Source organism: Rhincodon typus, chromosome 5 (assembly GCF_021869965.1).
Source record: "Rhincodon typus isolate 14 chromosome 5, sRhiTyp1.1, whole genome shotgun sequence".
In the NCBI taxonomy this organism is placed as follows: Eukaryota; Metazoa; Chordata; class Chondrichthyes; order Orectolobiformes; family Rhincodontidae; genus Rhincodon; species Rhincodon typus.
This window is the reverse complement of record NC_063336.1, coordinates 99318680-99341596: the sequence shown is the minus strand read 5'-3', so window position 1 is coordinate 99341596 and position 22917 is coordinate 99318680. Positions and strand designations below refer to the sequence as shown.

General features: G+C 41.0%; 1 protein-coding gene across 1 annotated transcript in view; it reads left to right on the top strand.

Moving 5' to 3' along the window:
• LOC109934633 (myelin transcription factor 1-like protein) overlaps window positions 1-22917 on the top strand; it is a 264033-nt gene that overhangs the window by 38849 nt on the left and 202267 nt on the right. The window contains exons 5-6 of the mRNA XM_048596974.1: window positions 10530-10828; window positions 12376-13353. Of these exons, the coding sequence (XP_048452931.1) occupies window positions 10530-10828; window positions 12376-13353 (1277 nt within the window). The remainder of the gene's footprint in view (window positions 1-10529; window positions 10829-12375; window positions 13354-22917) is intronic.

The following is a 22917-nucleotide window of genomic DNA, read 5'->3' as shown; positions in this document are numbered from 1 at the left end:
GCAATAATTTAAAACCACCTTCTCAAGGGCAGTCAGAGATAGTTAATAAATGTTGGCCTAGCCACTGATGACCATTTGTCTGAGAACAAATCAATTAAAGCGAATTGTATTTGACAAATCAGTTTGGGGTTTTTGAGGATGGAACTAGTAAGCCGTTCCTGAAAGCATAGTTATGCCTCATGGATGGCTAGCTGCACTCCTCCATTGCAGAGGTATGCCCAAGGGGCTAATATTGCATTACTGTGCTTATTAATATATGTAGTATCTAGCACATGCGATTGCATCACACCGTAAGCCTGACTGACGATCCTAAAGTGGTTGACTAAAGAGAAATTTGCAAATAATTATTCTGATAACCAATGCTCGTATGAAATGGGGACAGGAACAGGACATTTGGTCCCTTGTGCCTGCAAATTATGCTCTGAGTTCTGTCCCAGAACCGAATCCTCTTTTGGACCCATTCCTTGTAGTTCAAGAGTTTCCCACTGGTGAAACAGTCTCCTGAGTATATATCCTGTCAAGCTCCCTCAAAATCTTGCCTTTATCAATAGATCACCCCTTCTTCTACTAAACCCTAAACAATCAGGGCTGAATGTGTCTAGTTGTTCTCAATAAATCAAATTCTTAGTCCCAGGAGTCAACCTAGTGAATCTTTTGAACTGCCTCCAATACAGTATATCCTTTTATTTCTAAATACTGGGAATAGAACTTAACACAGTGGTTACTGGTTTTAGTGTATCTAGTATCATATTGTATTTGAAGTCTTTCCTCTTTATGTTTTGGCATTTCTCATGTTACATTGGGTCACTGCAATGATGAGTTGATCATCTTCATATCAACCATCATATTTTGGATTTGCTGGGTGATTTTGTAGCCGATGTGCTTCCCACTGAGTGGGTCACTCAACTGACATCTTCTTGAAGTAAAAAGCAGGCTATAAAGCAACAGACTAAAGCAACTGGCAGATTTTATTTACGAATAAGTCCATCTACTGAGCAATACTGATCCAAAATGCCAACAGCACGATTTTGCATTTACTTAAATAGCCCTTTCATGTCAATAAGGGATAAGATTGCAAAGGGGTGTGAAGTGGTGGCCAGCAGTGGCTAATAAAGGGCCAGGAAGGGCATCCTGCAGTGGTTTCTTTAAGGATGACCTGTAATTGCTGAAAAGAGAAACACGTTGCCGAAGCTTTTCATCTTGTACTCATCAGGACACATGCAAGAATGCTAAATTTCAAACGATCACAACAATTTATGCTACAGGAGAAAAGGGTGCTGATTGATTGGCAAGTCGACTCTGATTGAACAAGGCCTTGCTATGGAGAAAGCAACGGGGTATTTTCCACTAACAGGATGCTGTCGCCAGTCCAAAAAGACATTCTACCTGCCATACAATTGAGCGACGTCATGCATGAATTTCAGGGCCAGTGAATGCCAGGTATGTAGGCCTTGCCTCCCAAATGATTGGCAGATCAAATCAAACCGTATGTTCCTTCAGATGTTCGTAATAGGCAGAGTACAGACTATATTCAACTAGCGAAACCAAAAACAAAGGATTTAACGTTAAATTTGATTCTGTGATTGGGCAGCATGCCATTAACAACCCTGAGTGCATCAATAGTGACACCAACAACCAGTTTTAAGATAATCAGTTGAGTTCGTAACATGACTTGCTAGGCGTGACAAGCGTTCATAAAGAGAAAACTGCTCTCTGCATACAAAAGGAATATGTCCAAGGTTGCACTTCTATTGAGTTATCTGGCAGCTTGAGGACCATTAGTTCTCCATGATGACATGTTGGCCAATCATAGTTGACTTGCCAAATAATTAACACTCTTTTCTCCTATAGTATAATTTTTGTGATTGTTAGAAAATTTTATAACCTTACATTTGTCCTGCTGAGAGAAAGATAATAAGTTTCAGCAATGTTCTTCTCTTTTCATCAATATTCAATGTTGTGCCACTGAGTAAGTCTGTAAAGCCAATCTTAGACCGTGTTGTCTGGCTTGTAAAGAATTTATGTTTCCTGCTGCTTAATGCGAGAAAAATGGATGCCATATGATTAGGTTTTTGAGCCATTTTGTCTTTCATATTTGGTTTATTTCTGACAGCTTGCCATCTGGTCAGATGGACTGTTTTCAAAAGAGCTTTGTTTCTAATTCAACTCCTGATCTATGTATAAAGAAAAAAAGCATTTTCAGACAAACCAAGAAATGACTTGCCCAGTTTTCTGACAAATATTAATGACTGCTAAGGTGGCTTCCTGCAAAGAAAATTAAACAATATTCAATGCATAAATTTCATTGAGGATAATAGATTGGTGCCAATGTCCCAAACAAATGGTGTATAGATTTTGCCCCAAAGACCATAGGATATTGGAGCAGAACTAGACCATTTGGCCCATCTAATCTGCTCTGTCATTCGATCATAGCTGATACGTTTCTCAACCCCATTCTCCTGCCTTCTACCTGTAACCTTAGGTCACCTTGAGGAAAGGGGATACTAGTATTCAGAAATTTTAAAAAACAACAATATAGGACAGCACCTGCAGAGAGGGAGACAGAGTGAACCTGCTAAATGAATGGGCCCAGCCAGAGGGATGAGGAACGGGGAATGGGATCCAAAATAACGGTGCTAGTCGGTCTTCAGGCCTACTGCTGCTATGACTAGTGCTAGCTGCTTTGGCAGAGCCAGGATCTGGACAAGTAGGACAAACTAACTTCACGTTGCAGGTCCCTGATTGGCTTAAATTCAGATGGACACTCTGAGGCCTACCAGGGCTCAGTTCTCCAGGCAGGCCTCAAGGCCACCCAGACCTGACTGAGTGGGGATACAATCACATGCTTCCCATGGAGGTCTCCATTCCCTCCCAAATAATAGTCCAGCTTCAAGGCCCAATTTTCAATCTAAATGTGAAAAATCTTGGCGGTAGTCTCCATGTTGGAGTCCTCTGTTATACTTTCCCACCATCAGAGTCTGCAGTTCCTCTGAAGTTGTAAGCCCTCCACTTGGCCCTTTAGTTTGAAGAGTCTGCTCCCTACCATTAAATGTGCAGAGACAGTGTGCATCCCAATAAGTGACAGTTACCGCTGGGGTAGATTTCAGACCCGAAACAATCCTCACTTATGTTTTCTAATACTGCTCTCCCTCCCCTGACTCCGTTACCACCATCGGGAAAATCCATGCCAACATTTTAAGGTTTGTGACCTTCCACCTGAACTATACAACATAGAATAAAGTCCAAATCTACACTATGTACATGAAACAGATTAGGTTGCTAGTTAGTTAGATGATTAGTTCTGCTGAAATGTCACCGTCCTGAAAGTTTGGGTGGAATCTGCACCTTATCAGACTAAATGTGGAGTAAAGCTTTAGCATGGCAGGTGTTATAAAGTGGAGGGTGAACTCTCCACCCACAGTAACTAAAACTGAAACACCCAGAGAGGAGCACCTCACCCTATAATCTGAAAAAAAGTGTGAAAAGTGGTGTAACCTGTCTTTTCTGCAACTTCTAGTGGCTAAATAAAATAAACCCATGACACTCACTTTACAATCAACAAGTAACTGTTTATCTAACTCTAATAGTCTGCAAACTAACAAAGTTATTAACAAACCAATTAGCACCTTCTAACTACTAACTACTCCCGAATAAAAAAAATTCAAATGGTATGCTATTCCAATAAATACAAGTAACAATTATATAAAATAATTTTTTTTAACAATTAAAATTTAATCTCTTGAAATTGCAGCAGGTTCCGTACCTTCTGGAATGCTCTGCGACTTTTCCGTTGAATGTTCTGTCAGGAATATTAACTACAGGAACAAAAAAAAAGTTGCTGGAAAAGCTCAGCAGGTCTGGCAGCATCTGTGAAGGAAAAGAACAGAATTAACGTTTCGGGTCCGGTGACCCTTCCTCAGAACTGATAGTGGCTGGGAAAATGTCAGTTTATATGCAGAAAGCAGGGAGGTGGGTGGGGTAGGGAATAAATGATAGGATAGGGCCCAAAGAGAGAGGAAGACAGTTGGGCAAACAAAGGAATTGATAACAATCAGGCTGGGAGGGTGAATAGTTGTTAATGGGGACAGTTAGTGACTAATAACAGGGGGTGTGTAATGACAGCCTATGTGGTAACAAGGCCTGGTGTGTGGGGTGGGGTGGGGTAAGGGGCTGGGACATGGGAGGGTTGTCTAACAGTCCCCATTAACAACTATTCACCCTCCCATCCTGATCATTAGCAACTCCTTTGTCTGTCCAACTGTCTTTCTCTCTCTTTGGGCCCTATCCTATCTTTTAATGCTCTGTGCCTGCAGTGGAAGACTGTGCATCAGCAATGCAAACATTCCCAGACAGAAGAAGGTGGCTGTCTAACATTAGACTTCTCACCCACTTTGAGGGACATGCTGTTGAGCTGGTAGTAGGGCAAGGGTAAAGGCAAAATTGTACATCTACAGCCATCTTGTAGGCAAGTCTTCAAGCAGCTCCTGCTTACTGCACCAAATATTGATGTCTTAACTGTGTAGAAGGGTGGTAGTGCACTCTCCCAATCCAGGAGGCGAAGCAAGAAGACCCTAGGTCCATCTCAACCTGTTCCTTAAACACTGAGGAGCAACATTTAGCAGCCCCAAATAATGCACCACCACATTCTTCCTCCCAACCCTGCACCAGCACAGAGTCTTTCAGTAGGATGCCCATTGAGAGCAGGCTTAGGATCACATTCTTATGGCCACGGGTGGTGGAGGAAGAAGCCATCCCTACTCTCAGAGGAGTGTTTAAGAACAGATCCCTGCTGAGTATGGGAAGGATGATGAACCTCTGAAGTCTGCCATTAAAGAGCTGATGGAAATGCATGGGCAAGGTGGGAAAGGCCTGGCAGAGATTGTACAACGATCTTGTGCAAACAGGAGCAAAGGGTAGAGGAGTCTGGCCACTATGTCTGATGCTGTGGATCCAAGAGCGCGGCTGACTTGACTGGATTGAGTATCAGCAGCCAGGCCCAACAAAATGGTCAGTATCTGCCAGAAATGTGTGATGACCTTCTCTCTGTTGCTCAAGCCTTGAATACATTCATTCATGAGCAGGCAAGAGAAGTGGGCTGAAGCAGCTTGTCCTCCCTCCAGGGTCCCAGCCCCTCAGTTATTGAGGGAAGTGCTATTACACACTGTCAGGGAGGAGGGGTGACAGACAAGCACCCAGGGATTATCATCTCAGAGGAATCTGGAAGCAGTCTGTTTGTCCAGCCACTCTTTGCCAGGGACCTAATGCCTGAGGAGGTTGTAACTGTACCCATGCAGGATACCCATGCAGCCCCGAGCTCAGAGGACGTCTGGCAAAATCATTTAAGGCAAAGCAATGAGCAGGCTTTCTCAACCCCAGCTCCAATTGTCAATGCAGCCCCTGTACGTAGAGGCAGAAAAAGAAAGATGGGAAAACATTTAAGTCATTCAGGGTGCATGGGCGTGGCATTACACTGGAAACAAACGTAGCACTTTGTACAACAGTGTTGTGGTCTATTTCAATCTGTTGAGGTTTCTAACTGTTTACATTTGCTTTGTGGATTACCTTGAGGGGCACTGATGACCATACATCCTCGCAAGTGGGTCATGTGCTGCAGTGCCAAGAGCACTGACACTACTGTTCTCTCTGGGAGGAGCATAACCTCTGGAAAGTGGAACTCTAAGCTATATGTTCATATTTCAGGAGGCAATCAGCATAGTTTAGCCCTGCATATTTCTGTAATGGGTGATTTCCATTGCAAAATCAAGGTTTGAGTCACAGAAGCGCAGACCTTATGTAAGCCTGGCTAATCCCCCTAACCAACTGTGTGGTTTCAGATTTCCCTGCAGAAGGTGATGGATGGAGATGATGGTTTGTCTAGTCATGCAAAGACACCAGCAGCATTTTAAATCAGAGAGTCCAGGCAGTGCCACTGCAATGAAATGGTTAGCCAGGAATAGTGAAACAACTTAAAAATGAATCCACCTCCTGAATAACTATTAAACTGACCCTGCCAATTTAACGGACACACTCTCAACGACACTGCTCCTGACCCTTTACGCCAACAGACTCTGACACAACAATTCCCCACCCCATGCTGTTGGTCCCAAAAATCTCTCCACTCTCCCCTGCCGACTCAATACCACCTCTCTCCCTCCAAGACCTGAGTCACCACTACTTTCTGGAACCTGAACTCAACATGCATCCTCGGCCCTCCAAAACTGTGCTGCCGGACACTAAACTCACCCATTACAGCAACCACTGCCATCAAAAAGGGGTCACAGCTTTCATTTTGCTGATTGACCAGTACCGCTGGGATAGTTGAACTTAAGGTGAAGACATGGGGAGCACTTTCTTAATGCAAAAGGTGAAGGAGCAGGGTAGCAATCTGACTGTGATTGTCACTCCTTGGACCCTCTGGCCAATTATGTTCTTGAGCAGACCTTTATAAGTGGTAAGAGGCGAAAAACATAAATATTTTCTGATGATCCTGATGGGAGTATCAACATTTGAAGAGCCAATATGTACACCCAGCTATTAACTGTTAAAATTATGCCACAAGATTTCATGTTTTTAAACAAACACAGACTTTATCATATACCTGAAGAATTATTCATTTAAGACTATCATTTATAATTACATAGGCTGTGAATCCTATCTTTTCATTTTCCTCCCTCCCAAGAGTTCCCTTACCTTATGAAATCTAAAGGTTCATTCATTTTTCCTGGGGCTAATCCTAAGGTATGCCACATCCCACCAGAAGTCACTCTGATTTCTTATAAGTGTTCCAGCTTTTCCCTGGGGTATGAAATTTAAGGTAAACCTTCTTTTAACTTTTCACCAAGTGATCCTTCAATTTTCCTTAAAGATCTCACAGTTGTGGATCTCCAGTTCAAATGCTTAGCTGCCGACTTCCAGATTTAAACATCAGGAACGTCTCCCCCTTGGTTCCTTTTCCATTCTCACTTCTGTACAGTTGCTGGCCCCATAGTTAATTCCCAGCTACTAGCAGATGTTTTCTTTCTGTCTCTGATGCAGAATTGACTAACATTTACTTCCTTTGGCTCTCGCAACTCAATAGGCTGCAGTGTACACCTGGACCAAAACTGCAACTCTATGAGTTGCAAACTGAGCTACTTGCTTCTAACAGCAAACACACACGCACACACACACACACACACACACACACACAGAAATTAAACTGAATAACCTTCTATGCCACATGCCACATCCCGTCACAATTACAATATGTCATGCTTTGAGATGTTCTCAAACAGAAATGTGAACAAGTTATTTTGCCTTCAATGCAACTCCATGATTGTATTAAATAATTTCAGTATGAATAGCTTCTGTCTCTCCTGGAATTTTACCATCTCTTTCCCAGAATTGTTAGCTTTTCGAGATAATCATACCCTGGCTCGACCAAGAGCTCCAGAAATGGATCACCTATTGTTTTTCTTTTCATTATCATCTCTGACCGTGTCTGATAAAATGCAGATTAATTAAACCTAGGCTTGTTGGATTTATGCTTGTTTGAGGGGAATTTATGAGTTTCTTATCTAGGCAATTCCATTCATCTATCTTTTGTCCCTCTAATTCCTAAAACTGTAAGTTACATTCTAAAACATGAATTATATTTGTGTCCTTATGTTTAACCTGTTAACTCCTATAGATATATTTTGAACAATAAGCTGCAATCAACCACTATAATATATTCATTGTAAATCAGTTGGTTGTTTTAATTTTATTCAGGCAATAGGTAATATTTCAGTCGGGCTATTGGTGAGAAGAACATACATAGTGTGTCTTTCTGCTTTTTAAAAAATTGCAAATGTATAAAAACTGGACTCTGGCATTCTATCCATCACCATCTGAATTCTAATATTAGGCTACAAGGTAGCCAATTATTTGCTATACAGGTGTATGTGAAACTTGCTCATGGGCTGACTCTTAATGTTTTTTGACTAAATGTCAGTTGCATCAAGTTTTATGTCATGGCACCTAGGGATACTTGTCACTGTATCTTACCAAAATCACCTCATTAACTATCCACCATGACCCTGTGCATCCCTCTCACGTGATTCTAGCTCCATCTTACCATGTGTTGTTCTCAGAACAAATTAACTCTCAGTGGATATCTAATGAGAGACTGGCATCTCTAGTCTCTGTGCCATCTTTAAAAGGTTGCAGGGCACTTGGCAGGCTGGTATTGCCTCTCCCCACAATGACATGGCACAGCAGCTACAAAGCAACATTACTCATGACACGTAGCAGGCATGGCTAACACTCCCATGCACTTACTTTGCATTGTCCTGTAGGGGAACATCACACAGGAGCAATCAATTGGGCAATGGCAACCATGAATTTTTATTTGCAGCCAGCAAAGCAACACAAACTGAACAATTAGTTCACCCCCACAATGCAAACCAAATGCTAGCATGATGACCAACAGCTATTTTACATTCCATAATATTCTTCCGCACCCAGCTCCTATCTGCTGAAACTGGGTGTCAATCAGATGCTGTCTGGCTCGTGGTCCTTACACTTCTGCACTCTGTAACACACATAAGGGAGAGTTTTCTCCTCCTCAATGTCCTCCTTCTTGGAAGTCAGCTCCCATTCTCCCAGTTCCTCTATATCTGTTACATGGTCTCTTGTGTGCTCCAACTGTGCAGACCACAGCATGTCATGGTAATGTACTGCACTTGGTCTGGCTTGTACTGCAGGCACTCACCCCAGACTAGATCAAGCAGTGGAATCACCGTCTTCAGCAACCCCATCGCCTACTCTATCATGGCCCTGGTTGAAGCACATGCACCAACTCGGTGAAGGTACCGCTTCAGCTATGTGAGAAACATATTACATCAAAAAGAGAGCACCTGTGGCAATCTGATCACCTTCCTATCCCAGACGCACATCAATCATTCAATTTTATATTGCATGCAGCAAAGTCCATCTTCATACTTACATGCAAATGATGAAGAGCTGTTCTCCAACTTGCACAGCCCCTTTGCAAGTTTCGCAAGTACTGAGACACTTTTGGCCAGCATTAGCCTCTTTTTAAATCAGTGCCAATGATTCCTGCATCATTGAGATGCCAATATTCATTTTATATGACAGGGTGAAAATTGCCTCTGACCTGCATTTGAACTCTGAACATGTGCAATCCACGTTGCATTGCAAACAGATGAAAAAATGATTGGAAATTAAATGTAGCTGAAGTTTGCAAATGCATGCTTCATGTATTGCCCCTTCATTGCCCTAGCGATGGACAAGCATAGATCCTGTGCTTTCACCTGTCACACCGACATGGACTCTGCTCATCCTGGGTGTTGTCCCAGACATTTTCCAGTTGCATTTTGTATGTAGAGAACTGCAAGTGAAGATAGGGAATGCAGCTCTTCCGGCTGCTTGAGGGCTAGCCTCTACCCAGTTCCCAAAATGGCCATTTGGTTGAATATACATACAGTGTGTTTGTCACACAGGCAGGTGGCACCTGCTGCAGGTATTAGACTAATGTATTGGCATACTATACAGCCTTGTGGTGCAGCCTGGTCCACTGTCTGGGTTGGGGGCCTGTCCCAGCAAGTAAAGTGTCCTTGTGGCAGCCTTTCCATGCTGGTTATCAGTACGTCCTACAACATAGTTTTGTGCTTCTGGAGCATCTTGAAGTTGATCGGAGAGGTGCTGTGAGGATCCTGAGGGTTGGCAAATATTAGATGTCAGTGTCTGCAGGCAAAGGTTTCATGTGCCCATGGATTATGCCCTGAGATGCTGTTGTGTGGTGATCAGTGTAGAGCCAGTGGTGAGCTGGAGCCACCAAGTATGCACACTAACTTCCATGTTGAGATTTCTTGGTGTCTAATTTGTTTGATGGGTTTTGTAAGAAGGTGAATATTAATGAGGAGAGCTGTGCAGTTAATAAGGTTGTTAATGAGCAATCTTCCTCCTTAATAGGCAACCTGCTGTTGACCAGTGAGAATCTCACCTTGAAGTCTCACAGTTGCATAAGTGAAGCAGCAAGTTGCTCCTGACATTGACATAGGCCTCACTGGACTGCTCACCACAAATCTGGATTCTGCCACAAATTGTGTCGTAGCTCATGTCGTCCAGGTCTCTATAAGATTTGCCTACACAGAACTGTCTGCCAAAGCAAGATGACAAAAGACAATTCTGTAAAATTTAAGGAGAAGGTAACACACAGGTCCAGCTTGATTGTGGTGACAGACAGAATGCCACTCCCTGTGCAGGATATATTTTATTGTTCATAAAGCTGAGGCTCTCAGTTAATGTTGAGCAGATCAAACAGTGTTTAAAATGTTCCCAGGCAACCCAGTGATCTTCTCAAGAACTTCTTAAACTTTTGCACTAAATCATCAAAGAGAAAACATCTGACTTAATTAGCCTATAGTACTGGCTGTCTTAATGTCGTAACTATTTATCTACAACAAATAACTTTATTGTTCTTTTTGTAGTTTGCTACTATGGAAATACTCCCTGTTGTGTTAAATGGTTGTGTTTCCTTGTTCTAGTGTTTATGGATGTCCCTTGGCAAAAAAACGAAAAATTCAGGACAAGCAACCAAGTGAACCGACTCCGAAGAGAAAACCATTCTTAGTGAGAGCAGACAACTCTTCTGTAGATGAGTGCTATGAGACTGATGGTACAGAGGAACTGGATGAGAAAGATGAGGAATATTCTGATGAAAACGATGATCAAGAGGAAGATGAGGAGGAGGAGGAAGATGTGGAAGCAGAAGAGGAAGACGAGGATGAATTAGAAGAAGAAGATGAGGAGGATGAAGAGTATGAAGATCAGAGTAATGAACAAGGTATGAATGAATGTCAAAGCAATGATTTTCCAGGATTCATTTTTAGATTGCATTATATGAAGATTAGCAGAGACTAAATATTGAAGCTTTAGTTTATTTTCAGTATTAGTATTAATCTGCTGATCCCAGATTCCTTGTAGTGAACTGTGTTTACAAGAGCCACAGCTTGATAATAAGGATTCATTACTGTCACAATTGATGAAATAACCCTGTTGTTCTATGTTATTGGGAATCAGCATAAATTTATTTTTAACCCATCTTCAATTTCATTACCTGATCATAAACAACCTCTTACCAACATATGCCTATCATGGTGGGACAATTTTTAAACCTTATTTCATGACAAGCCATTGAGTTGAAAACTTGTCTGTCACGTGATTTCTTTTAAAGTCAATATTCACTTGGAAGCATTATTACTTACTGTATTTTTATTATCCATTATCATGCATGTATTAATATTGTAATTCTGACAGCAACCTGAGCTCGAAGGTGTTTTTATTTAAATTAAAGAATAATCATAAGGTGTGTTTTGATTTTCTGCACCCAGATGATTGTTTAGGGTATGATTTGCTTTTAGAGAAAGGATAATAAAAATATGTTCCTAATTAGAGCCACAAAACCAGTATATACTATTTTAACTTTCAAACCAAAGTTGCATTACTCCATGAATTAGGTTTCAGTATTGCATCAGAATAAATTTATTTCTCAAAAGTATGATGAATTTGTATGATTTAATCATGGACACCTTGTAAAGTCACCTTTTATTCTTGTGTCAATCATTGTGGCATGGCCCTTTTATCATTGCTACATTACAGACCAATAAGCCTGATGTAAATTGTTGATGGTATTAATTATTCTATTAATAATATCCAATTACTGAGAAGAAATGGTTTATACTGTGTATGCATTTGTCAATCATCGTGCTCACTGTCATTTGATAAGAGATATATGCTTTTAAAATATAAACCAAACATTTCTGAAGGCTGAGTGGATAAATGCACCAAATGATATTGTATTGAGCCATACCTGAAGTTTATTAAATTTTAACCCTGGCCTTTGTTGTTCGTAGCCTGGCCATCAACGGGCCACGTTAGTTGGTCTCTGTTTCTTATCCGTGAGAGAAGATATGAGAATTTTCCCAGGGACACAAATAAGGTTTCCACATTCGCTGGCTGCCGCTGAAACATGTGCAAAGTTTAAAGGTTCATTCAAAACAAAATTAACCGATTCCTTCCCCTCCCCATCCAATCATCGTAAAATTTATGTAACTTTTAGGTAAGCATCTAGCCTCCTGCCAAAGTCATTGTGGGAGGTTGGATGGACTTCCAGGACCTTCCTGTTCATGCATGGAAAATGATCACATGAGCAAGATGCCAGAGCTGTGCAGTAACTGACGGAACATACTGCCATTTGAGTCACTGCCTGTATCAGAATAGGGGGAAAGAATTGTGATGAAAAGATTTAATGGTAATAAACTATATCCATTGAATAATTTCATTCAGAGGTGAAAAACAATAATTAAGCTTTGCTTTCTTGTTTTCCATTAGAAGACCTTCAAGAAGAATCTGATAATATCAGGAGGAACCAGGACATTGAGAAAGATGATAACAACAATGATGAATATGACAATTATGATGAGCTTGTTGCAAAATCATTATTAAACCTGGGAAAAATAGCTGAAGATGCAGCATTTAGGGCTATGACAGAATCTGAAATGAGTGACAGCACGGCGCGTGGCCTGGAGGATGATAGTGACACTAACGGGAGCAGGGGTAGAAAAACAAATAAAAGTGACTCCTGCCAGTTGAGTTTGGATGTTGACAGTGATGTTGTTAGGGAAACAGTGGATTCCCTTAAACTTCTGGCACAAGGACATGGTGTGGTACTTTCAGAAAATGCAAGTGTTAGGGGTCGCATAGATGGTTTAATACAAAATGAAATTAGAAATGTGAACTTAGGATCATGCAAGTCCACCAATGATGGTATGGAAAAGACTGTTGATGAAAGTGATGAGGCTGTTTGCTTGAGCAGTCTTGAGTGCCTAAGGAACCAATGTTTTGACTTGGCTAGGAAGCTAAGTGAGAGTCAGCATGAGGAAAGAAACCAGCAACATCATTTTAGTGACTGTCAACAGAACAGACCTGATGATGACATCACAAGAAGGATGTCAGATCGGAACTATTCAGATATGGTTAATCTGATGAAGCTCGAGGAACAGCTTAGTCCTCGCTCTCGAGCTTTCTCTTCTGGTGTAAAGGAAGAAGAATCACATGACAGAGATGATGACACTGGCTCAGTCAAATCTGACCGGTCTGAGGAAGTGTTTGATATGACTAAGGGCAACTTGACTCTGTTAGAAAAAGCCATTGCACTGGAGACAGAGAGGGCAAAGGCGATGAGAGAAAAAATGGCAATGGAAACTGCAAAGAGAGATGCGTCAGATCAAATTCCAAGGCATCATGTCGGAGATGAGAAGAAGTCTAAATCCTCTGATGGCCATGTTAAAAAGCCATACTACCCGAAAGGTACAACTTCTGTCTGTTTCTAGAAAGTATAATAATATTCTGTTCAGTGCTATTGATTCAGCTCCTGGTTTTTAACAATGAAAGCTCCCAGAAAACTTTTGAACGGTATCAGAATGATCAATAACAAAAGAGAGGAGCATTGATTACATGTTAATTACGTTAATATTGTGAGTTAGTGGAATACATTTTCATGTAACATAAGAACTGGTCTATTTTTAAATTCATAATCAGTTTCTTTTGAGTCACACTCTATACGAAATCCTCCTTTTGCAAATTCTGGCCAGGTTATATGTACTATGAAGACATGTTATACAAAAAGTGAAAACAATATATTTACATGGTGAATTTCCACAGGAGTTCTCTTGTTTATCAGTCAGAGGTTTGGCAGAACACAGACCCCAGAAAAATGGCACCAGCAATGCATGCACATTTTTTCTGTGGTACTTTTGCCGGTACATCTAGTTAATCTGTGGGAGAGCTTCATAGAAATTCCGTTTTTAGTTTCTCTGATTACAAATATCATTTTAGCAATGTAACTATTTTCTTACAGTGGTCTTATGATAATCATGCATTAATATTGTTTTGTGATTTTTGTACATTGTTATTTTCATTCCTACCCCAGTATTTGCTTACAAATTGATTGGTATCTTGTGGTGATACAGTCAAAAAATAACTTTTTTAAAACGTCATAAGTATAATGTAATTTACCTATGATGTATTAAGTGTGAATGTGTAATAGAGTTGTATGATGCTGGTTGGACTTGATTATTTGATTATTTAATATGTAGAGTCACATAAAATAAGAATCAATGGGTTTATGGATTATTAGAATTTAAACCAAAATGATGAATTTAATTTGGTTTTGTGCTTCAGGCCTTAGCCTGTCAATAAGTTTGAGCAAGTTTCAGCTTCCTTGGGCTAGTCAGTATTTAATGTCCTTCAGTTGTTATGGTGATGCTGAAACAAGTACTAAGTTATTCAAATACAATGAGTAACTTTATGACTATAGTCACTCTATAGAATTGAAATTCTTTTGTCTCCCCATGATTTTTTTCCTCTATTTTGTATTTTTATCTTTCCTTTCTTACTGTTTGCTACTGTTTTTTTCCACTATGTCTTACTTATTACTTTTTAAAATATTTACATTGTATCCTGTGCCTCCAAAGATACCATTTTCCTTTTCGGAGACAAGTACAACTTTGGGGAGTTTCCCCTCAAATGGCTGAAAATCAGCTTCAGAGAATAATTTTCAACCAACCCAGAGCATTGAATCAACAGCTTTTCTGGGAGGATAATTTATGTTGTCCAAGGCTGGGGCATTACAATTGAAAAGAACAAAAAGTTTTGCATGTGTATATTATCAGGTAGCCTCTAAACATTTATGGTCCATTAATTGCTCCTGGACAGTATAAAAGCACAGGAAGAATTTGTCTCGTGGAAATGATAAAACAACATTGTGTGATATGCTAAGCCAGATAAATGAAAAGAATAAGTTTAAATAGTTAAAATATGTGACATCACTCGCAAAGGAGTGAAATATGAAACATGTCCAACTTCTAGCTTTCTCTTTATATTAATATTTGTATGTTGGAAAACAAATGGAAAACCCTAGCAAATGTATAAAAACCCATGAGTATTATAAAGAGGGGCTGAAGAAGGGTCTAGACCCGAAACGTCAGCTTTCCTGCTCCTCTGATGCTGCTTGGGCTGCTGTGTTCATCCAGCTCTACAACTTGTTATCTCAAATTCTCCAGCATCGGCAGTTCCTACTACCTCTGAGTATTATAAAACCATTTTTCAGGAGAAATCTGCAGACAAGGAATAATTATGGAAAGTATAGGTAAGTGATGCTTAACTATGTGGAAGTTAGTGAAGGGTGTGTTGTGTGGAAACTGTAAAGGTAAAATATCCAGAAGACTACTGAATAAGAGAGAACATATCCTGGAATCCACCAAGAATTATAAGAAGAATTCCATGTGATTTGAGGCAAGATTTTCTGAAGGGAGTAAAAGTGAAAATGTTATTGTCTGTGAAAGTGTGACTCGTGGGTCTGAGTTTAATGAGTCCGGGTTTAGTCTTATCCATTGTTTAGAGAACTGACGGGAACACTGAATGTTTTTCTATGGGATGCCTGATGCAATTACTGAGTAATCAGGCACTTACTTGGACAGCTTTGGGGAAACACTTGCAATTAAGCCCCTGGTAGGACAGAAATTTTGCCCCTGGGGTTTGTTAGCCAGTCAGAGGTCAGCAACTCGGCAGCGTCATTGGAAGCAGTGACTACTGCCAGCATGACATTTGGGCCTGCCATATGGATTGGTCATGGATACCCAAATAAGAAGCCAGGATAGGGATTGCAGGGAGTGGGGGCTTCAGACTGCAGAATTAGGGTGGGGCAGGGTGGTGCATGTGGCCATCATTGGCTGCTCCCCCATCCTGCCTCATTCCTGATGCTAGGCCCCAGGATCAGGCACAGAGTGCCCATCAATGAGAAACCTCCCCTGAGATGTGGCTAGCAAATCTGACTGTTTACTGGTGGTCTCCACAGATGATAGTCCCCATCTGTTGCTGGTAGAATACTGGGCCCTTAATGACTTGTTTTAGCATTGCCTTCCTGGAGCTAGCTTGGAGAGAAGGTAGAGAGAGAACCCAAAAGACAGTGGGTCCCCACATCCGTGTGCACAGTCAAATGGTCCCTACTCTCCTTGATGGTTGGAGGTGGGAGTTGTTAAAGTCCATTCCTGCAATGTGTCAAAACCACCACAGTTTAAGAGCTTATTCAAAAAGTGATAATAAGTTGCAGGCATTAAGGTAGAATAATAACTAGCTTGTTGGGGAGCCAGCAGCAGTTCAGAGGGATCTGAAGAAAACGAGCTGGCTAACACAGCAGCAAGGTGACTGGCAAAGTCAAGTCTGCAGGAGAGCAGAACACATCTGGGTTCACTGAGGAATCTGGAAATACTGCCAGATGAAATCATGCAGAGGAAGGAGACACTATTTGGAACAGTGATATAGGCCTCTTTGCAGTTCAGATGAATTGGAAGAGAGTGAATGCTCACGGCAATAAGTACAGGAAAAAGCTTAACAACAGGCCAAGCAAGGTAGGACAATTATCGCACTAAGATGACACTAAGATTAAGCATATGTTCCACCGATAGAGCCTTGTCACGTACTGTGTTAATGTGCTTGAATTTTTCATCAGTGGCCATAAGATAGCATGGAACATTTTACATCCCTGCCTTCAACTGCAAGTTCTCTTTTACATTCAGCATTATACGCAAACATCATGCCAAAAGCCTCACACAGATGCTTGCATTAAATAATTCAATTCTGTCATTGCATGCACAGTGGACTGCGCTCTAACGTTTAGATTTTACTACAGTCACGGTAATCTATCTTGTGCAACTTTTATTTTAAAAGGAGAACACAGTCCACAGTGCCTCACAGCGAGTTGCAAAAGGTGATAATGCATAAATCTCCTCGCAATCAGCCCCAGTTATGAAAAATCTTTAAAGGTGTTGTGTAATAAGACAGTGGTATCAGAAGTGGGAAGTAGACTGGCAAGTACCAGATGCAGGGTCTTGATGATCTCTCGCTCCTTTCCTTCTCATCTTCCTGCTCTCTACTTATCAGAAAACTTTATTGTGAAATCTTCATGTTGCTCATTTTATGAAATGTAAAATGTAAAGTCTGCTCCGAAGCATTCATTCCCATTCTTCTTTTCCGTCCCCAGACGTGCCAGAAGGAGCAGAACTAGTTTCCTGTAAATCCAGGTCTGCCATAATATGTCACATTCTCACTTGCATACATACTCCCTTAGGAAAATTCACGAATAATGAAGATAGGGTGCCACTGGATGATACACAGAACAAGAATAGCTAGTGGTTGAACATGAGGAGGAATATGATTGAATATTTGGCCTACATTACCACGTGGTGAGACAGGCTGGAGTCCTATTTATAAAAAAAATTACATTTGCATCAAACCGTCAAAAATATGTGTAGGTCCTGATGGCCAGGTCAAACAGTATAGTATTGATGGATTGTGCAGTGAAGTGCACAAAACTGCACAAACAGCACAATGCTGCATGACTGTGAAGCAATACTGTCAATTCTGGATTGGATTGCCACATCTCCAAGACCTTCTGAAGCAGAGGCCACCAAACATGTTTTATCTGGTGATGCTCAGAATGCTGCCTTAAAAAAGAGATATTGCCAGATTGGAGAGGTACTATTATGATGTTGAAATAATTACAGTTGGGTTGCCGATGAGCGTCATATGTGGCTTTGCTGATATCATTGGGACCATTGAATCCATTTTCCCTCAGATTAATGAGAACACAAAGACAGTGCCAAGAATTAGTGGCATGGCAGGAAAAAGCATGCAGTAGTCTGGACCCTCTGGATGTTGGCATACAAATGAATCCCTAAGACAGCATCTTTCATTGCCTAGAGATGCAATAAGTCAGTAGATCACTGAATTCAGATGAATTGGAAGAGAGTGAATGCTCACGGCAATAAGTATAGGAAAAAGCTTAACAACAGGCCAAGCAAGGTAGGACAATTATCGCACTAAGATGACACTAAGATTAAGCATATGTTCCATTGATAGAGCCTTGTCACGTACTGTGTTAATGTGCTTGAATTTTTCATCAGTGGCCATAAGATAGCATGGAACATTTTACATGAGGAGATGATGATGTCTCAAACCCCAGTGAAAATGGCAGCCTTGCCCCTTCTTGGGCACTCACTCATGGACGACTGAGGATAAACACAAGAATAGGCATTTTTATATTAGAATGTTACTCTGCCATTTTGATTAGGGAAACCAGAGGCCCCTAATTGTCCAGTAAAGTAATTTCCAAAAAAAAAAAATGCCTTTCTAGCAAAACCTTAAAATTCTGGCCACCCTTGAAATAGTTGTTTGGTGCTCTTCACAGGGATGGCTTCTATCAGATATATAAGATTGCAATGGGTGGAATTCTTGGAATAGCATTTGACAAGAATCCAGAGAATCCAGATTCTACACACTTGTGCCCATCAACCGTACACAGTTCTCAGGATCTTTGAGTAGAAAGATTTTTTTGGCGGGGGGAAACATTTGGAAATTGCATTCATTATGTAGATCAATGGTATTATAACAGTAATGGGGTGTTGATAACAGTATGTTAGTTGTGGGAAGAAGCACTGTTAAGGCAAAAATGAGTGACTGCAGATAAGGGAAGATGATAGAATCCCTCCAGTGTGGAAGCAGGCCCATTGAGTCCGCATCAACCCTCCAAAGAGTGTCTCACCATATCCATGTTACCCTGCATTTCCCATGGCTGATCCACTTAGCCTTCACAACCCTGGACACTATGGGCAATTTAGCATGACCAATTCAGCTAACCTGCATATCTTTGGAGGAAAATCAGAACACCTGGAAGAAACCCATGCTGACACAGGGAGAATGTGCAAACTCCACATGGACAGTCACCTGAGGTTGGAATTGAACCCAGGTCCCTGGCACTGTGAGGCAACAGTGCTAACCACTGAGCTACTGTGCCACCCCCTTGTGCTACATAGTTATGAGGCAGGTCCTTCAGTGTTCATCAACATTCTCTTCGATCAGTTACTGTTTCTGCTCCCTCTCCTTGTCGCATTTGCTTTCTCTAGACCTCCCATGGTGTGTAAATAGGTGTCCTCTTCATAAAACAAAGTTGTACAGCTTGCAATACAGCACTACAATCCTTGGCTCACTGATTACTTTTGTTTAGATAGTGGTGTTACCTACTGTCCTGTACAGGGATCAGCAGACTAGAAGAGATAGATCCCAAGATCCATCCTGTTTTACTGGGTCAAGAGGCATTGGCACAGCAGAGTTCCTTAAACTAAAAGAACCAAAGGGAATTGTAGGGAAATGAGATTCACTTGCATTGTTGCTGGTCCTGAGACCATGATGAATTCTATGTCTCTGTAAAATTGTAGTACACTTTTATGTTACTGTCAATGAGTCAGTAGATTAAATTGTTAGTACTAGAAAAGATGTTGTGACTTCCTCAAAATATGTGTGCACAATGTGTTGGCAAACATTACAGACATCCTCACTTGTAGTCTGGAATGACCTTAAAGCATAGAAGATCAATCAAATCTTAGCCATTGGCAGAATAAGGCCTGTAGTAGACTTGCTATTAGGTCTGCTGACAGTATTTGGCATAGTATAGTGGCCACCGCTTTTAGAAAATGAAGCTTCTACAAGCATGGTGATGTCCCCTTTGGCATACCAGTGGGGTCTGTGGTTTGTGCCTCTGGTGCAAACTCACCAACCTTGCATCCCTCAGGTGCTATTGTTTTCTCTTTTCAAGACATAAAGATGGAAAGGAACTCCCCAGTAAAAGAAGCCATCATAGCAGATTTTTATTCTCACTGCCTATGGCAAATAAACCTGTAAAGCAACTCATCAGAACCCACTTGATTTTTAACTCTTTTAAATTTCATAAGACATAAAATATTGGAGTAGAATTAAGCCATTGGGCCCATTGATTATCCTCCACCATTCGATCATGGCTGATGTCCTTCTCAACCCCAATCTCCTTTGTTCTCCATGTAACCCTTACTCATCAAATTTGTATCCACCCAATGAAAATGTAACCTATTATGTACTGTGTGACATCGTGGTGTGAGTAACTGACAATCTCTCATCAAAGGGAAGAGAGAGATGGACAAAGTAGTTGGAAGCAAGAGAAAACAAAGATCTTAAATTCTCTTTCAAATATTTAATGACACCGAAGAACATTTAACATTTACACAAAGCCAGCTGGAACATCAATCAGTGCATGAACTTGGAGTTTACGATGTATCTATACTACATAACTAAAAAAAACTATATAATATTGCTTCATTTGCATGGAATAATAAGCGGCAATAGTTGTCAGAAATAAGGCAGGAAATGAGCTAAGCATAAAAATGGCTGAAGTTATGTTGCTATGAGTGTCTGCCTCATTCGTGCTGCCACCTTCCACATTTAACATTGAAATTGAATGCTGGTCAGTTAATTTTTTGATATCAGTGCCAGTTGGTATAGTGCCTGATGCTTAAACAATAACACTGTAGTTTCAATAATTGTAGCACGTCTCCAGTAATTCAGGCCATTTAATCAAACACCCTTGTTTGGACACAGGTGCAAGATGCTTTCAATGTATATAAAGAGCATTGGCAGGATTTTATGGAGCCCACAAGTGTGGGAAACACGTCTTGTGATGATGACTGTGAAATTTTGCTTTCCCGACCACAGGTTGAGATGCAGTCATTAAGTCAGTTGTATATCTCTGGTCTGTCAAGCCTCATGCTGTCATGTGGTGGCTTTGTACTTTAATCCATTTGCACGCTAAGAATACACATTAGTGCAAAATGTTTTAAAATTACCTTCATGATAAAGTCAGCAGTAAATGAGAATCTTGTGGCAGTTGCTTCATGTTCGTTTAAAGGCGGCATGCACCATTATGGTTGAGGTCAGTGGTTTTCCTATTGAGCTCTGTGGCATGAGAGCGCGGGGAGTAGGAGAATAGAAGCTTGCCAGGGGACTCGGGACTGGAAAGGCTGAGTCAGGGTTGATGACGAGAGTGATTGAGGTTTAAGAGATTCTAATTCAAGTGCATGAGGAGTGGAAGAGGGAGCCAGGGGATCGTGAGTGGGATGCAATGGTGTGGGATGGGATTTTGGCTATGGGGGATTGAAGTGAGAAGGGACTGGCATGTAGGGTGTCGTGGTGGGGAGTGGAAACTGTCAGTCAAAATTAACGAGGGGCCTAAACAGCAGAGTCAGCACTCCCCAAGTGTGGATCCATCTCAGGGAATTTACTGGTTCTGTCCTTAATTGGCTTTGAGTACACCTACAACATTTCAATTAGCCATCCTGAGTATAATCTTGGAAAGATCTTCAGTGCAAAGGAAGGAGACCCATTTGAGCTTGCAGATTCAGTGTTGAGCACAATACTGAACACTAACCGGAGTATTCAATAAAGATGAACAAAGCAACATCAGATTATTTCTTCTGTGATGCAGTAAATGCCCCAAAATACCCTGTAACCGTTGATGTGTGCCAGCTATGAATTGTGTCAATACATCCAGATCTTTGATTCAGCAAATAACAATGACGCACAAAAAAAAGTAACCAATATAATGCAAGTTATTTATTTGTGAGATTTAAAACCTCCCTGCCACTTTGGCCATGATGCAGAATTTCCTTGCTTGATCTGGACACTCTTTTACTGACTTCCCATTTTCAGCTGATGGAGGGTTTTTCTGCTGAAAAGTATTCCCTGCAACAGAGTTGAACCTGTTTTCAGTGCACACTTGCAGCACTTTAAATTTTAAATGTATTCGGGTGTAAAACAGGAGAAAAAGCAAGAAAGTGGAAATAGTACACACTTCCAGTTCTGATGCTGGGAACAGTGTGCCACTGTTAAAATAAAACTCTAGCCTTTCTCATAAGGAGCAATTGTCTAGCCTTCGAAGTAATAGTTTATGTCAGACAGACTTAAATTCTTTTGGGAAATTAAGCCAGCTATTGAAGTCCCTGCTTTGTTTAGGTTTTCAAAATGTACCTAACAAAAGTGTAAGCATGGTATACATGCACGGCCAAGGTTTGTGGGATAGTTAAGAGCTTGATGCTTTAAAAAATATGTTAGGAATAAATATAGGGTGGTGACAAATGGGAAATGTTTTGCCCAAGGAAAGTTCTGTTGGGTTCTCCTCTGGAATTCTATTGCCCGCATTACTTGAGAATGATCTCAAACAGCAAGTAGAGTTTGATACCAGACATCGGATGGGTGAACTTCATTCTGACCCCTGACCCCAATCCCAATACCAGGTGGCCTGAAATCTACTGGCAGACAGGTAGGTCTGGGAATAAGTATCGTTGTATCGGAGATTATGGGAAGTCCACAGTGTTCTTGGGGCTTGAAGGAACATTGCTGCTGTATTTCTGTACTTACCTTTCTAGATCTTTGCCAAATGGGGTGCACAGCTACAAGTTAGAAGAACTTAAAATTATATTGTTTCAGTCAGTCATGAGGCCAGTACCTGGCCTATAACATACTGCTTTTATGAGATGCGTTAAATGTGAACAGGATTATTCCGGCACTAAATTATAAATAAGGGCTGAAGAATCCAAGGGCCTGATACTTTAATTGTATGTCAACCTTCAGCAGCTCACCTGTTGCTCCAGTAATGAGGTGAATGATTAGGAAGAAGGTAACTTGCAGAAGGAGAGTTTGAAATATGCTTGTCCTTCAAGATCCACAATGAAAGCTTTTAAAAAAGCCTTACCTTTTTGGTTGTCTTCTGACCCTGATCCATGTCATCACTTAATAAAAACCAAAAGAACTGTGGATGCTGTAAATCAGGAAAAAGTACAGAATTTGCTGGAAAAGCTCAGCAGGTCTGGCAGCACCTGTGAAGAGAAATCAGAGTTAACGTTTCGGGTCTGGTGACCCTTCCTCAAAGCTGATGGTAGCTAGGAAAATGTCAGTTTATATTCAGAAAATAGGGGTGGGGGGAGGGTGTAAGGAGTAAATGGTACGTGT